This window comes from Leopardus geoffroyi, chromosome B4, assembly GCF_018350155.1.
Source record: "Leopardus geoffroyi isolate Oge1 chromosome B4, O.geoffroyi_Oge1_pat1.0, whole genome shotgun sequence".
Classification (NCBI taxonomy): Eukaryota; Metazoa; Chordata; class Mammalia; order Carnivora; family Felidae; genus Leopardus; species Leopardus geoffroyi.
Genome location: NC_059341.1, coordinates 82,358,915 through 82,372,552, shown reverse-complemented (window position 1 = coordinate 82,372,552; position 13,638 = coordinate 82,358,915). Strand labels below are relative to the sequence as shown.

The 13,638-nt window shown below is 36.9% G+C and overlaps 1 protein-coding gene and 1 pseudogene across 1 annotated transcript; both read right to left on the bottom strand.

Moving 5' to 3' along the window:
- Nucleotides 1-655: 655 nt before the first annotated feature.
- On the bottom strand, nucleotides 656-1,630 carry LOC123591846 (olfactory receptor 6C3-like). The gene has a single exon (XM_045466489.1). The coding sequence runs from the start codon at nucleotides 1,628-1,630 to the stop codon at nucleotides 656-658; it is 975 nt and encodes a 324-aa protein (XP_045322445.1).
- A 426-nt stretch (nucleotides 1,631-2,056) lies between these two features.
- LOC123591845 lies at nucleotides 2,057-8,348 on the bottom strand (annotated as a pseudogene).
- Nucleotides 8,349-13,638: the final 5,290 nt, after the last annotated feature.

The window sequence follows — 13,638 nt, the reverse complement described above, 5'->3', positions numbered from 1 at the left end:
ATGCTCAATGAATTAGGAAAGTGGTATGTGTTTTAGTTTTATCGTATTTATTTTGAATTTTTAACAAATATATATATGTATATATATATATATATATATATATATTTAAATAACACAGAACATGGAAATTCTATAAATAGTGCTCAATATCATGATCAATATTTTCCTTGATAATATGCACTAAATTTCACAAAATATAAAGCTCTACATTTAAAGTGTAATTCACTACTACATATTACTTCTAAGGACTGAATGTAACATACGATATATAGGAAGTGTATATTTTTAAATGTTAAGAAATTACCAATGAATATCTTGAAACACAAAAGAAATCACACACTGATTTTGAAACTCTACATTCAAAGTATGATATGCTGTTGTATGTATTTTCGAGGGATTTTTTATTAATAGAATTAAAACTATTTTTCACATTCTGTTATAGGGTATGTCTTAAAGCAATCCATACCCAAAAAATTTTGTAGGAGAAATAAAGTTTACCATATTTTAAAACAAGTGAATAAACAATGCATTGGGGAAAACTGGGTGTGGAAGTGGAAATGGACTGGAAAAACATTAAGTTGACTGTAAGGTGGCATGTAAGAGACTATGGGAACAAGCATACGGATATAGATATTTAGGAATTTTAAGATTTTACCTACTTACTCTTTAGCATGTCCTTTGTTTGCCAAAATAAATATTTATTTGAAGAAAATACTACCTTATGGGCCACATCTTTGAAGGCTTGCTTCACTTGCTGGTTTCTCAGAGTGTAAATGAAGGGGTTCAGCATGGGGGCAACAGAGGTATTGAGAATAGCTACTCCCTTGGTCAATGATGCCCTTTCTTTTGCAGAGGGATTAGCGTACATGAATATACAGCTTCCATAAGAGATGGAGATGACAATCATATGAGAGGAACATGTGGAGAAAGCCTTTTTTCTCTGACTGGCAGATGGGATTCTCAAAATAGTTCTGATAATATACATGTAAGATAAAATCACCAATGCCAGAGTGAATAGCAAAGCAACCAACGCAAAGTAAAAACCGATGACTTCTAGAAACCGTGTATCTGAACAAGACAGTTGTAAAAGGGGAAAATAGTCACATGCAAAGTGATCAATGACATTGGAAGCACAGTAATCCTGCTGGAGCAGAAGCATGAGGGGTGGGAAAATGGTCAGGAACCCTCCCAGCCACGCACAGAGCACAAGCCAGGTGCAGAGTTTCCTGTTCATGATGGCGGTGTAATGCAGAGGCTTGCAGATGGCAACGTAGCGGTCATAGGACATGGCAGTGAGAATGTAAAATTCTGTCACCCCCATGAAAATAAGGAAAAAGAGTTGGGCTGCACAATTGTTAAAGGAAATAGTCTTATCCCTGGTGATAATTGCTCCTAGAAATCTAGGAATACAGACAGTTGTAAATGAGATTTCTAAGAAAGAGAAGTTTCGGAGGAAGAAATACATTGGTGTCTGTAGATGAGGGTCCACCAAGGTTAGAGTGATGATAGTCAGGTTTCCAGCGACACTTAATATGTATGTGATAAATAAGAAGAGGAAAATCACAATCTGAAGGTCAGGATCATCAGAAAGGCCAAGCAGGACAAACTCTGTGATCACTGTGTGGTTCATTTCTCTGTCTCTCTCTCTCTGTCTCTCTGTCTCTGTCTGTCTCCCTCTCCTTTTTCTTCTCTTAAAGATATTTAGGTGGCAAGAGAATTAAAGGGAGGAGATGAAAGATATAATTCATGGTGATCAATATCACCATCATCGATACAATTCTAAAGTATGTGCTATAATCCATGCTGATCTTATTTTCAATTGAACTCTATTGTTTGCATTTAGTTTTCATACACATTTGTGAGTTTTGCTTTATTTACTAGTTTTCTTATTTGAAATGTACCGGAAGTTTGGAAAGCTTCATACAGTAACTCACATCATTGAGAGATGGTAAATAAAACCAGTACTTCCTGCTTTGTCCATTTTATGCAAATCATTAGAATCTTCTTGAAAAATTAAGAGAAATATGCATTTTCTTTCTTTTCTGTCAAGTATTTATTAAAGGATGCCAGTACCTACAAGCATAAATGGATAATCTTAATTCCATCACAAGGTAAAAGTGAAATTTAGAATGGTTAAAGTAATAACCATTATACTTTGTATGATATAAATAATCACTTAATAACTTTCTTAACAAGTAAAATAGGTTATAAATTACTAATTATTAATTTACTTCTACATTAATATTTTTGGTATAGTCATCAAGATTATGTGAGAACGTTATATTTATATATTATGTAATAATACATATGTATTTACTCTATGATTGAATAAATAACCTAATTATTTTATTTAACAGAACATACTCACTTACTGGTTTGTCTTGTAATTCCATTGAAATCATTAATGTTTGACATCTTCTGTGACTTGCTAGAAATGTACATATAACAACATTTTTACTTTTGAGCTTAAAGGGACATGCATTATTTATCCATTTTGTGTATTACACTGTGGCACAAACTGGGAAAGTAACTAGTTGCCTCAGATCGTAGTAGCTCTGTCGGTTCTATATTCTGTTTGAATCTTCCTTCTGAGCTCTTAGCTTTATGAAAAAGTGTTTGATTCTCTTGTAATTCTGCCTCACACTTATCTTTTACGTGAGACCTCTGATCCATAAGGATATTCCAGAAACATAAAGAAGAATGTCTACCATTCGTACTAACCTATTCAGTTAATTCCCAGCTGTGCTATGCTGTAGATTTGGTTTTGTAAAATTATCACAGTTAACTCCTTTAAATTTTAAATAGTCAAATTTGGGCTGTGAAGATTAGAAGGCACCTCATTGCTTCTCTGCCAGACTTTAGCAGAGTTCACTCTGATCAGATTTGATTTGTTTTGTCTCTATTTTTGATGACTCAAAGGAAATAGTTCAGGAAATAAAAATACAATGTCAGAAAGCTTAAAAATATATTGAAATAATATGACAATCCTCTTCAATAATGTTGATATAAAAACTTAAAGCAATAAAGAGAGAAATGACAGGGATATAACATCGTTGGGTTCTGAGGACAGATTCTTAAAATTGGCTTCCCTCTGGTTGCACTCATAGCTCCAGTTTTCCAAGTCTACTTGTTTTGACCTCAAAAGAAAGTTGTTTGTTGATCTCCTGGGAAGAAAGCCAAGTCCAGGCCAGATCTGTGCTATATGGGAGACCATGAGGGATTTCTGGAAGCCTTGCATTTCTCAGTAGCCTTTTAGCTCTTCTCTATGGTGAATCTCCCTTGAGAATGGTTATGTTCACCTTCATATCCCACAGAGAACCTGAAATGTTGTCTTCTATAAAATAATTACTTCCATTAATCACAATTACCTAATATTTCGTGAGTAATAAAAAGCTGTGAAACCGACTTTCTTACAAAAAATAAAACTCAGACTCTAATTTATTTTTAAGCTTCTGGAAATACGAACTTTTCAACATATACCGTTTTTGTTGTTGTTTATCCCTAGGCTTTGTTAGTGTTGAGACATTGAGAAGTAAGGCCATTTCATAATTCTAAATTAAATAATAACTATTATGATGCACATATCATACTCACATTAAAAAAATGCTATTACACTGATTAACCAACTGAGACACCCAGGTGCCTCATAGCTACTTAATATTTTAATATGTGTTTTATATCTAAATAAAATAACAAAACATGCATTTAATGTAAAATATACAGAATGATTTTATATAATCAAATAATACAGTCACTAGTGCAGAACTAAATCACAGCTGGGATGCACATTTGTTTGGGAATTACTTACTGGAAGAGGGGAATTAGAACAGAGTAGGCAGAAAAATGGAAGAAATAGGTAGGCCTAACTCAAATTTATGGCCATGTGTACTTCATTTATTTGTCCTAGTTAAAGGAGCACTCAGTAAAAGAGAAACTTGCAGATGTGGCTGTATGTCATAGAGAGTGATACCCTGGTCCAAATCACTTTTTTTTTTTTTAGTTTTATTGAGATATAATTGACATGTAACACTGTGTAAGTTTAAGGGTACAATGTTTTGACTTTATACAGTTGTATGTATGAAATGATTACCAGGATAGGCGTACTTAACACATCTATCACTCGTATATTTACCCTTTTTTTTTTTTTTTAATTTTTTTTTCAACATTTATTTACTTTTTGGGACAGAGAGAGACAGAGCATGAATGGGGGAGGAACAGAGAGAGAGGGAGACACAGAATCGGAAACAGGCTCCAGGCTCTGAGCCATCAGCCCAGAGCCCGACGCGGGGCTCGAACTCACGGACCGGGAGATCGTGACCTGGCTGAAGTCGGACGCTTAACCGACTGCGCCACCCAGGGGCCCCTATTTACCCTTTTTTTTGTGGTGAGAACATTTAAGGTTTACTCTCTGAGCAACTCTTTTATTTATTTAAAAAATTTTTTTTAATGTTTTTTTATTTTTGAGAGACAGAGAGAGACAGAGTGTGAGTAGGGGAGGGACAGAGAGAGAGAGAGAGAGACAGAATCGAAGCAGGCTCCAGGCTCTGAGCTGTCAGCACAGAGCCCCACACAGGGCTTGAACTCATAAGCTGTGAGATCATGACCTGAGCCAAAGTCGGACACTTAACTGACTGAGCCACCCAGGCGCCCCTCTGCAACTTTCAAGTATATAATATGGTAGTCTTATAGATCAGTTTTGTTGCAGTAATGAAATGATATTTTGTTTTTACCCTAAAAGCCCAACTAATAGGCAACAAGAAAATCTATTATTATTTATAGAGGACAATGTGCAGTCATGCCTCACTTGATTGCAAGCTCATCTTCATGACTGCCCTTAGTTGCTAGTTAGATTTAGAGGCTCAATCCAGGTTTAGGTTTGGGAACGTTTTTTTGTAAGACTACTCTAGAGATGGAATTTAAACTTTTAGCAGGACATACATGTCTAATCGTCTTCTTCTTCTTCTTCTTTTTTTTTTTTTTTTCTTAGCAGGCTTTGTTTATCAATGGCAGGATCATTAATTCATTATGTACTGCAAGACGGTTCTGTTCTTAATCTGTCATTTTCCAGGTGAATGCCTACTTTATATCTATTCTGTAGTTAGGGTTGGTTTTCTAGTATCTTTTTGTGGGTATTGTCATGAATTCATGGCTTTATAGATTTTGCTTTTGTTGTAGGTCACATTAGTGATTGACTTAAACATTTCAAGAGAGATTTAAATTGGGATCACTATCTCTTTGGAGTGTATCCGCTGGGGGAAAACTCTTCCCTTTTGGGCAGTACACTTTTCCTCTTTGATTGCTTCCTTCCCATCTTGGATGACAAGTGTTCCCGGGCTCATGCTACACTTTTTTGTATGAGAACTGGACTGAGTCATTTCTCTAAAGAGTCCTCCTTCCATTGATTAGGAAATCTGGGATTGATGAGGAACATCAAGAATCTGGGCACTAGCTGTGATAATTACTATGAGTTTGATCATCCTTTCTAGGTATTTTCAGTGGAGACGGCCAGCAAACACATATATTTTATTTTCAAATAAAATGTCTGTGAGCGTAATTTAAGTGTATCATTCAAACTTAAGACTACAATACTTTTAGGTTCGCCCCCCCCCCTTTTATGTGTTAAACATTTATATTTCCTTTATTTCATGATTAGAGCCCTGGCTATGAATAGCATTAGATAAAATCGTAATATCACGTTAATTTTCATTTGCTTCTTTTCCTCATGTTGCACATACAACAGTATTAGAATAACAGCCCTACCATCCACAATATTATTCCTACCTAGGAACAGTTTAAGATATTTTAAGCTATTTTTGTTGTTGTTGTTGTTGTTGTTGTTGTTGTTGTTAGATTAAATGCCACTTGTATGTCTGGTCCAGTTACAGCATTTAAAATCTCTTGGAAGGGTGCCTGGGTGGCTTAGTTGGTTAAGTGCCCGACTTCAGCTCAGATCATGACCTCGTGGTTGGTGAGTTTGAGTCCCCCATCGGGCTCTCTGCTGTCTGAGTAGAGCCTGCATGGGATTCTCTGTCTCCCTCTCTCTGCCCCTCCCCACCACTTGCACACACTCTCTCTCTGTCTCAAAAATAAATAAGCATTAAAAAAAAGTTTAAATACAAAATAATAAAAATAAAATCTCTTGGAATAATTTAACTTCATGTGGTTATCTCACCAACTAAATGTACATTAAATAATACAATAAAAATAACATACTTTTTATGTAAATATACATTAAAAGTATACATTTTAATTATATTTATTTCCGTTAAGTGTAATGACTTATTCTGTTAAGATACATATTTCCTTCCATTCTTTTCATCACAATTAAGTTTGATGTGCCTTTTAAGGATTCCTGTGATTCACTGAGATATTTAAAATTGAAATTTAAAAATAACATTTAACAGTGGCAAATAAGGCTAGAAAGCATCTTCATGGCTTTAGTTCTTAAAACATTTCGATATCCTGCCCTCCCTAAATCTTGACCATCAAGTAAATATTCGCAATGGCCCTCTGATAAACTGGTTAATGGCAATTTCACTGATGCTCAAGGTAAGAAAATGACTCTGTTTAAAAAAAAATACATGAGAATCAAAGTCCAAATAATGTCCCTTTCGACAGTCTGAGAGAGGACCTTTTGAGTGGTTCCACTTCATCTCAGGTGTTTTAAATAAAATAAAAATTTTTTAAATAATTCTTTCTGTTGTGTTGGGTGGAAGTCCCCCTTAGTAACGCATTAATATTGAAATTGGTTTTTTTCATCTTACGTATTTACTCATTTATCTCTTCTTTCATTAAAGCTCATTAAATGACATCATGTTCAGAGAGTGTCTCCCAAGCAATTTGCTTTACTGATCATGTAACCCTGTGTCTTTTCCCTTTATCAAATTGTTTAATAAAGTAGTTGTTCATGTTCCACTTAATATATTAGAGAAAAGGAAAAGAAATTAATTCAGTTAATTATGGGCAACATCTAGTTTAGCTTCATAGTTACACTGAAATTCACTTCTGGTACCGCTCATTCATTCTTGACAAATTAGAGTTCATGTGAAACATTCTCTCTGCCTGAATTAAACAAAATCTCTACAGTGGACTTCACTGAGTGGTTGGAAGAATTATAAGAAATGTCTTTTGCTCTCTTCATAATTATTTTAAGTGACCATTTCCCTGGAGAAATCAGAATATTTTACATTTATTCATTTCATTAAAGATGAGCAGATTCAGTTTTTAGAATTCATACAGTTAGTTGTGCATAGTAAGAGATCAAGGGAAAGAGAGATCACCAAATCACATTTAATAATGTTTTCAGAAATAGTAATAATCATATCTGTAGGAGTTTATGCTGAATATCAATACCTAACCTCATGCTTTTGGTTTATTATTTATTTATTTGTTTGTTTGTTTTTCTTTTCCTTCTTTTTTTTTATTTTCAAGTTAGTTAACATACAGTGTAGTCTTGGTTTCAGGCGTAGAACCCAGTGATGCATGTCTTGCATATGACCCCCAGGGCTCATGCTTTTGGTTTGTTAACTAGCTATCTAAAATATGAACAAGGAAGGAAAAGTAAATAAATTGTTAATAAAGTTATGGCATTTCAACTTACAGCTCCCATAAGAGATGGAAATGACAATCAAGTGAGAGGAACATGTGGAGAAAGCCTTTTTCGTCTGAGTAGCAGACGGGATTCTCAGAATGGTGCGAAGAATGCACACGTAGGAAAGAATCATGAATGCCAACGTGAAGAGCAGAGTAGCAAAAGCACAGTAAAGTCCAATCATCTCTAAAAGCCATGAATCTGAGCACGAGAGTTGTAAAATGGGGAAATAGTCACAGGAGAAATGATCGATTACATTGGCAGCACAGAAATCTAGCTGGAGGATGAGCATGAGTGGTGGGAAAATGGTAAGGAATTCTCCCAGCCATGACCCAAAGACCAGCAGGGTGCAGATTTTCTTGTTCATGGTGGTGAAATGAAGAGGCCTGCAGATGGCAATGTAATGATCAAAAGACGTGGCCCTGAGAAGAAAAATCTCTGACACACCCATGAAGATGAAGTAAAATAGCTGAGCTAAACAATTGTTATAGGCAATGTCTTGACTTTAGTAATGATCGTTCCCCGCAAATCTGGGGATAGACACACTGGTGAATGTCATTTCTAAGAAGCAGAAATTCCTCAGGAAGTAATACATAGTAATCTTGAGATGACATTTTGTCAAGGTGACATTCTGTTAATGGTGGTTAGGTTTCTGGTGACATTTAATACATAAGCCATAAATAAAGTTAACCTGAAGCTTTGGGTCATCTGAGATGCCCAAGAGAACAAACTCTGTAATCATTGTATGGTTTCTCATACAGATTTTTATTTTCTTTAAGCCAAATATAGGGCTGAAAAATCCTCACAGAGTAAATTTGGAAGTTTTGTTTCCATTTCTAGTTTTTGGAATAATTTTAGAAAAATAGGTATTTACTATTACTATCTTTAAATGTTTTGTAGAAGTCATCTGTGAAGCCATTTGGCTCTGGACTTTTGTTAGTTGAGAGATAATGGAATACTGATTCAGTTTCTTTGCTGGTTATCACTCTGGTCAACTTTTCTATTTCTTTTTGTTGAACTTTTGGTAATTTATATGTTTTTAGGAATTTATCCATTTTTTTCAAGTTCATTTTGTTGGCATGTAGTTTTCATAATATTCTCTTAAAATTGTTTCTATTTCTGTTGGTAGTGATTTCTGCTCTTTCATTTGTGACTTTCTTTACTTCAGTCCTTTTTTTGGATGAATCTGGCTAAAGGTTTATCAGTTTTATTAATTTTTCAAAGAAGCAGCTCTTGGTTTCATTGATCTGCTCTATTTTTTTCTATATCATTTTTTTCTGGTTAAATATTTATTATTTCCCTTCAGCTGCTGGCTTCAGGCTTCATTGGTTGTTTATTTTCTATCTCTCATAGGTGTAAGGTTAGGTTGCTTGTTTGAGATTTTTCTCCTTCTTGAGGAAGACCTGTATTGCCATATACTTCCCTCTTAGGACCACTTTTGCTGCATCTCAAAGGTTTTGGACAGTCGTGTTTTCATTTTCATTTGTTCCCATTTATCGTTAACATTTCTTCTCTAATTTCTTGGCTGGCCCATTCATTCTTTTAAAGATTATTTATTAATTTTGAGGGAGAGAGAGAAGCAGAGAGAGAGGGAGAGAGAATCCCAATGAAGCTCTGCTCTGTCAGCATGGAGGCTTGATGTAATGAACTATGAAATCATGACCTGAGCCAATATTAAGAGTCAGATATAGGGCTCCTGGGTGGCTCAGCCGGTTAAGCATCCGACTTCAGCTCAGGTCATGATCTCACGGCTTATGAGTTTGAGCGCTGCGTCGGGCTCTGTGCTGACAGCTCAGCCTGGAGCCTCTTCAGATTCTGTGTCTTTCTCTCTCTCTCTGCCCCTCCCCTGCTCACACTCTGTCTCTGTCTCTCAAAAGAGTCAGATATTTAAGTGACTGAGCCAGCCAGGCACCCCGACCCCTTTATTCTTTAGTAGAATGTTCTTTAACCTCCATGTATTTGTGGTCTTTCCAATTTCTTTCTTGTGGTTGACTTCAAGTTTCACAGCATTGTGGTCTGAAAATATGCATGGTACTATCTCAATCTTTTTGTACTTATCGAGACCTGATTTGCGATCCAGTGTGTGATCTATTCTGGACAATGTCCCATGTGCACTTGAAGAGAATGTATATTCTGCTGCTTTAGAATGAAATGTTCTGAAGATATGTGTTCAGTCCATCTGGTCTGGTGTGTCGTTCAAAGCCATTCTTCCCCTGTTGATTTTCTATCTAGGTGATCTGCCCATTGATGTAATTGGGTGTTAAAGTCCTCTACTATTATTGTATTATTATCAATTAGTTCCTTTATGTTTGTTATGAATTGGTTTATATATTCGGGTGTTCCAATTTGGGAGCATACATATTTAAAATCGTTAGATCTTCTTGTTAGGTAGACCCCTTTATTATAGTGCCCTGCGTCATCTCTTGTTAGTCTTTGGTTTATAATCTAGTTTATGTGATATACATATGACTACCCTGGTTTCCTTTTTACATCTGTTTGCAGGATAAATGTTTCTCTGTCCCCTCCCTTTCAATCTGCAGGTGTCCTTAGATCTAAAATGAATCTCTTGTAGGCAGCATATAGATGGGTCTTGTTTTTTAATCTACTCTGACACCCTAAGTCTTTTGATTGGAGCAGTTAGTCCATTTGCATTCAGAGTGATTGTTTTTTTTTTTTTTTTTCGGGGGGGTGGGGAGAGAAAGAGAGCAGGGGAGAGGCAGAGAGGGGGGTAGAGGATCTGAAGCCGAAGTGGACTGTGCACAGCAGAGAGCCCAATGTGGGGCTCGAACTCAGAAACTGTTGAGATCAAGACCTCGTAGGAAGTCAGACACTTAACCAGCTGAGCCACCCAGGGCTCCCACATTCAGAGGGATTATTGATAGATACGAATTTAGTGCCATTTTGTTATTTCTTTTGTCATTGTTTCTGGAGGTTTTCTTTGTTCCTTTATAGTCCTTGTTGCTTTTGGTCTTTCTTTTTCCTCTCAGGGTCCCCTTTAATATTTCTTGCAGAACTGGTATAGTGGTCATGAACTCCTTTAGTGTTATTATTATTATTTATTTATTTTTTTTGTCTGGGAAACTCTTTATCTCTCCTTCTATTCTGAAAAATGGTCTTGCTGGATAGAGTATTCGTGGCTGTAGATTTTTTTTTCCCATTTAGCACTTTGAATATATCATGCCACTCCCTTCCAGCCTGCCATGTTTCTGTGGAGAGGTCTGCTGCTAACCTTATGGGTCTTCCCTTATAAGATAGGGACTTCTTACTGGTTTTAAGACTTTTTCTTTATCTCTATATTTTGCCAATTTAACTACAGTATGTCTTGGTGTTGGCCTGATTTTGCTGATTTTGATGGGAGTTCTCCGTGCCTCCTGGATTTGGATGTTTGTTACCCTCCCCAGATGAGGGAAGGTTTCAGCTATAATTTCCTCTAGTGAATGTTCTGCCCCCTTTTCCCTCTCTTATTCTTCTGGGACTGCTATAATATGAATGTTGTTACCCTTGATGATATCACTGAGCTCCCTAAGTCTACTTTTGTGACCCAAATTTTTGTTTCCCCCTTTTGTGAAGCTCATTATTTTCCATAATTCTATCTTCTATATCACTTATTCATTTCTCTACTTCCTCCATCCTTGTGGTCATCACGTTCAGCTGGTTTTGAATCTCAGCTATTGCATTTTTCATTTTGGCCTAATTAGTCTTCAGCTTTTTTTTTTTTTTTATCTCTGTGGTAAGGGATTCCCTGGTGTCTTCTATGCTTTTCTCAAGGACAGCTAGTACCCTTTTCCTTGTTCTTGTAAATTCTGGATGGGATATATTACTTATATCTGTTTCAATTTCATCCATGGCCATGACCTTTTGTTTTTCTTTCTTTTTGGAGGAATTTGTCAGTCTTGGCATTTTCTTCAGGCATCTGTCTTCTTCTCTGAGTTAGAAAAGCCTTTTTATGTTTCCTGGTCCTGAGAGGAATGGTTTTATGAAGAAGATGTCACATATTGCCCAGGCCTGATCCTTTAGGAAGTGTCTCTGGTGTATGCTTCGTGCACTCTGCTGTTGCGTTATGGCTGCTCTATCCCTCAGGTCAGTTCTCTGCAGAGTTTCTCCTTGCGTGCAGTGGGAAGTATTTGGATCTTAGCCAGAGTGTGGTGAGTTTTAAGTAGGTGTGCTCTGATCTGCTTGCTAAAAGAGACCTCACAGTATTTCCACTAAAGCTGAAACTGCACAACTCTGTTTTCAGTAGATGTGGCGTATGTGGTGGTTTGTGCTGGTTTTCTTGTGGAGGGGCCTGCTGTGCTCGTCCTAAGGCATACTGGGCCTAGAAAAGCAGTCCTGGTGGATCACAGTGACTTGGGACTTGGTGTAAGCAGGTTGAGTTGCCAGTATCGGTGCTGTGCTGTTTACCGAAGGTGGTTTTTGCTGAGGGGTGGGGGAGGGAACTGGCACCAGCCTGCTCCTTCGTTCCTAGTGAGGGGAGTCCATGCTTGCTGCTGTCAGGGAGTGAATTATTAAGCAGTGAAACTGCTTGCAGTTTCAGAGGAGTGAATTGTTTCCTCTGTGGCGTCCCAGGCATTTTTTAGATGGCTGAATTCACACTGTATCTGGGTCACTTGCCTGCCTGGAGCAATGCAGTACACCTTGAGCTCTACACTAGCTGGGCCTGCTGCCTTTTAAAACTCCAAACTTCAGGGACCTGGTGTGATGGGACCTGTGCTTCTCCTCAGGGAAAGGGTCTTTCCATTCTGGGACCGATGCTATCCTCTAAGATCCTCTTAAGAAGAGTTTAACTGGGGGTGCCTGGGTGGCTCAGTTGGTTGCGTGTCCGACTTCGGCTCAGGTCATGATCTCGCAGTTCGTGAGTTCGAGCCCCGCGTCGGGCTCTGTGCTGACAGCTCAGAGCCTGGAGCCTGCTTCGGATTCTGTGTCTCCCTCTCTCTCTGCCCCTCCCCCACTCACACTCTGTCTTTCTTTCTCTCAAAAATAAACATTCAAAAAAAAAAAAAAAAAAAGAAAAGAAAAGCTTAACTGCCCAGACAGTTTGGTTAAGTCTGTAATGTCTCCTTTGTTTTCTATATCCATCAGAGGTTTCAGAGCTGTTAAAACGATTGATATTTACTCACGATTACCAATTAATTTGTTAATGATATTACTATAGTGCTTTACCAACAAAATTTCTGGGAGGGAATTATTTCTACTTTCCATCATCTATAGTCGTTGTGGTCACAGATATGTATGTTTTTGGCTTCTGCCTTTGTATAATAGATGCTGACCTTCACTATATAAAATTCACATTGTGCAAAAGTAAAACATAAAATATATCTCTTTAGTGTTAACACATGAAATAAATTATTTTGAATCTTGTACAAAAATGATTACTTGGTGTCTGATATAGACTATATGAAAATAGTTATTAAAAGATTTCTATATAAGAACACAAAACATCATGTAGCCCTGTCAGTCACAAAATATTTATGTTATAATGAACAAAAATGTCACACAAAACTCTCAAATTGTAGCACTTGAAAAATGTTTTTCTTTTAGGGGCACGTAGGTGGCTCAGTTGGTTGAGTGTCTGACTCTTTGTTCAGCTGAGATCATGATCTCACAGTTCCTGGGATGGAGCCCCGAGTCAGGCCCCTCCCCTGCTCATGGTCTGTTTGTCTGTCTCTCTCTTAAAATAAATAAATAACTTTTTAAAAAATGTTCTTCAATTTTACATTTCCTATTAATTTGTGTGGTTTAATTTTATTCATATATAGCATTATGCATAATTGACATTACTTGTACAAAGCATAAATTTATCTTATTAAAGCAAAATTGTATTCCTGAGAGAAAATATTAAAGACATACTTATTTTTATGATAAGTGTGGTAAATATGCCTGGTTTGGACAATGCCATTTCTTTAAATTTTTTTTTTTTTTTGCATTTTATTTATTTTTGAGAGAGAGAGAGAGACAGAGCTCAAGTGGGGGAGGGGCAGAGAGAGAGGGAGACACAGACTCCAAAGCAGGCTCCAGGCTTTGAGCTGTCAGCACAGAGCCCATCGCAG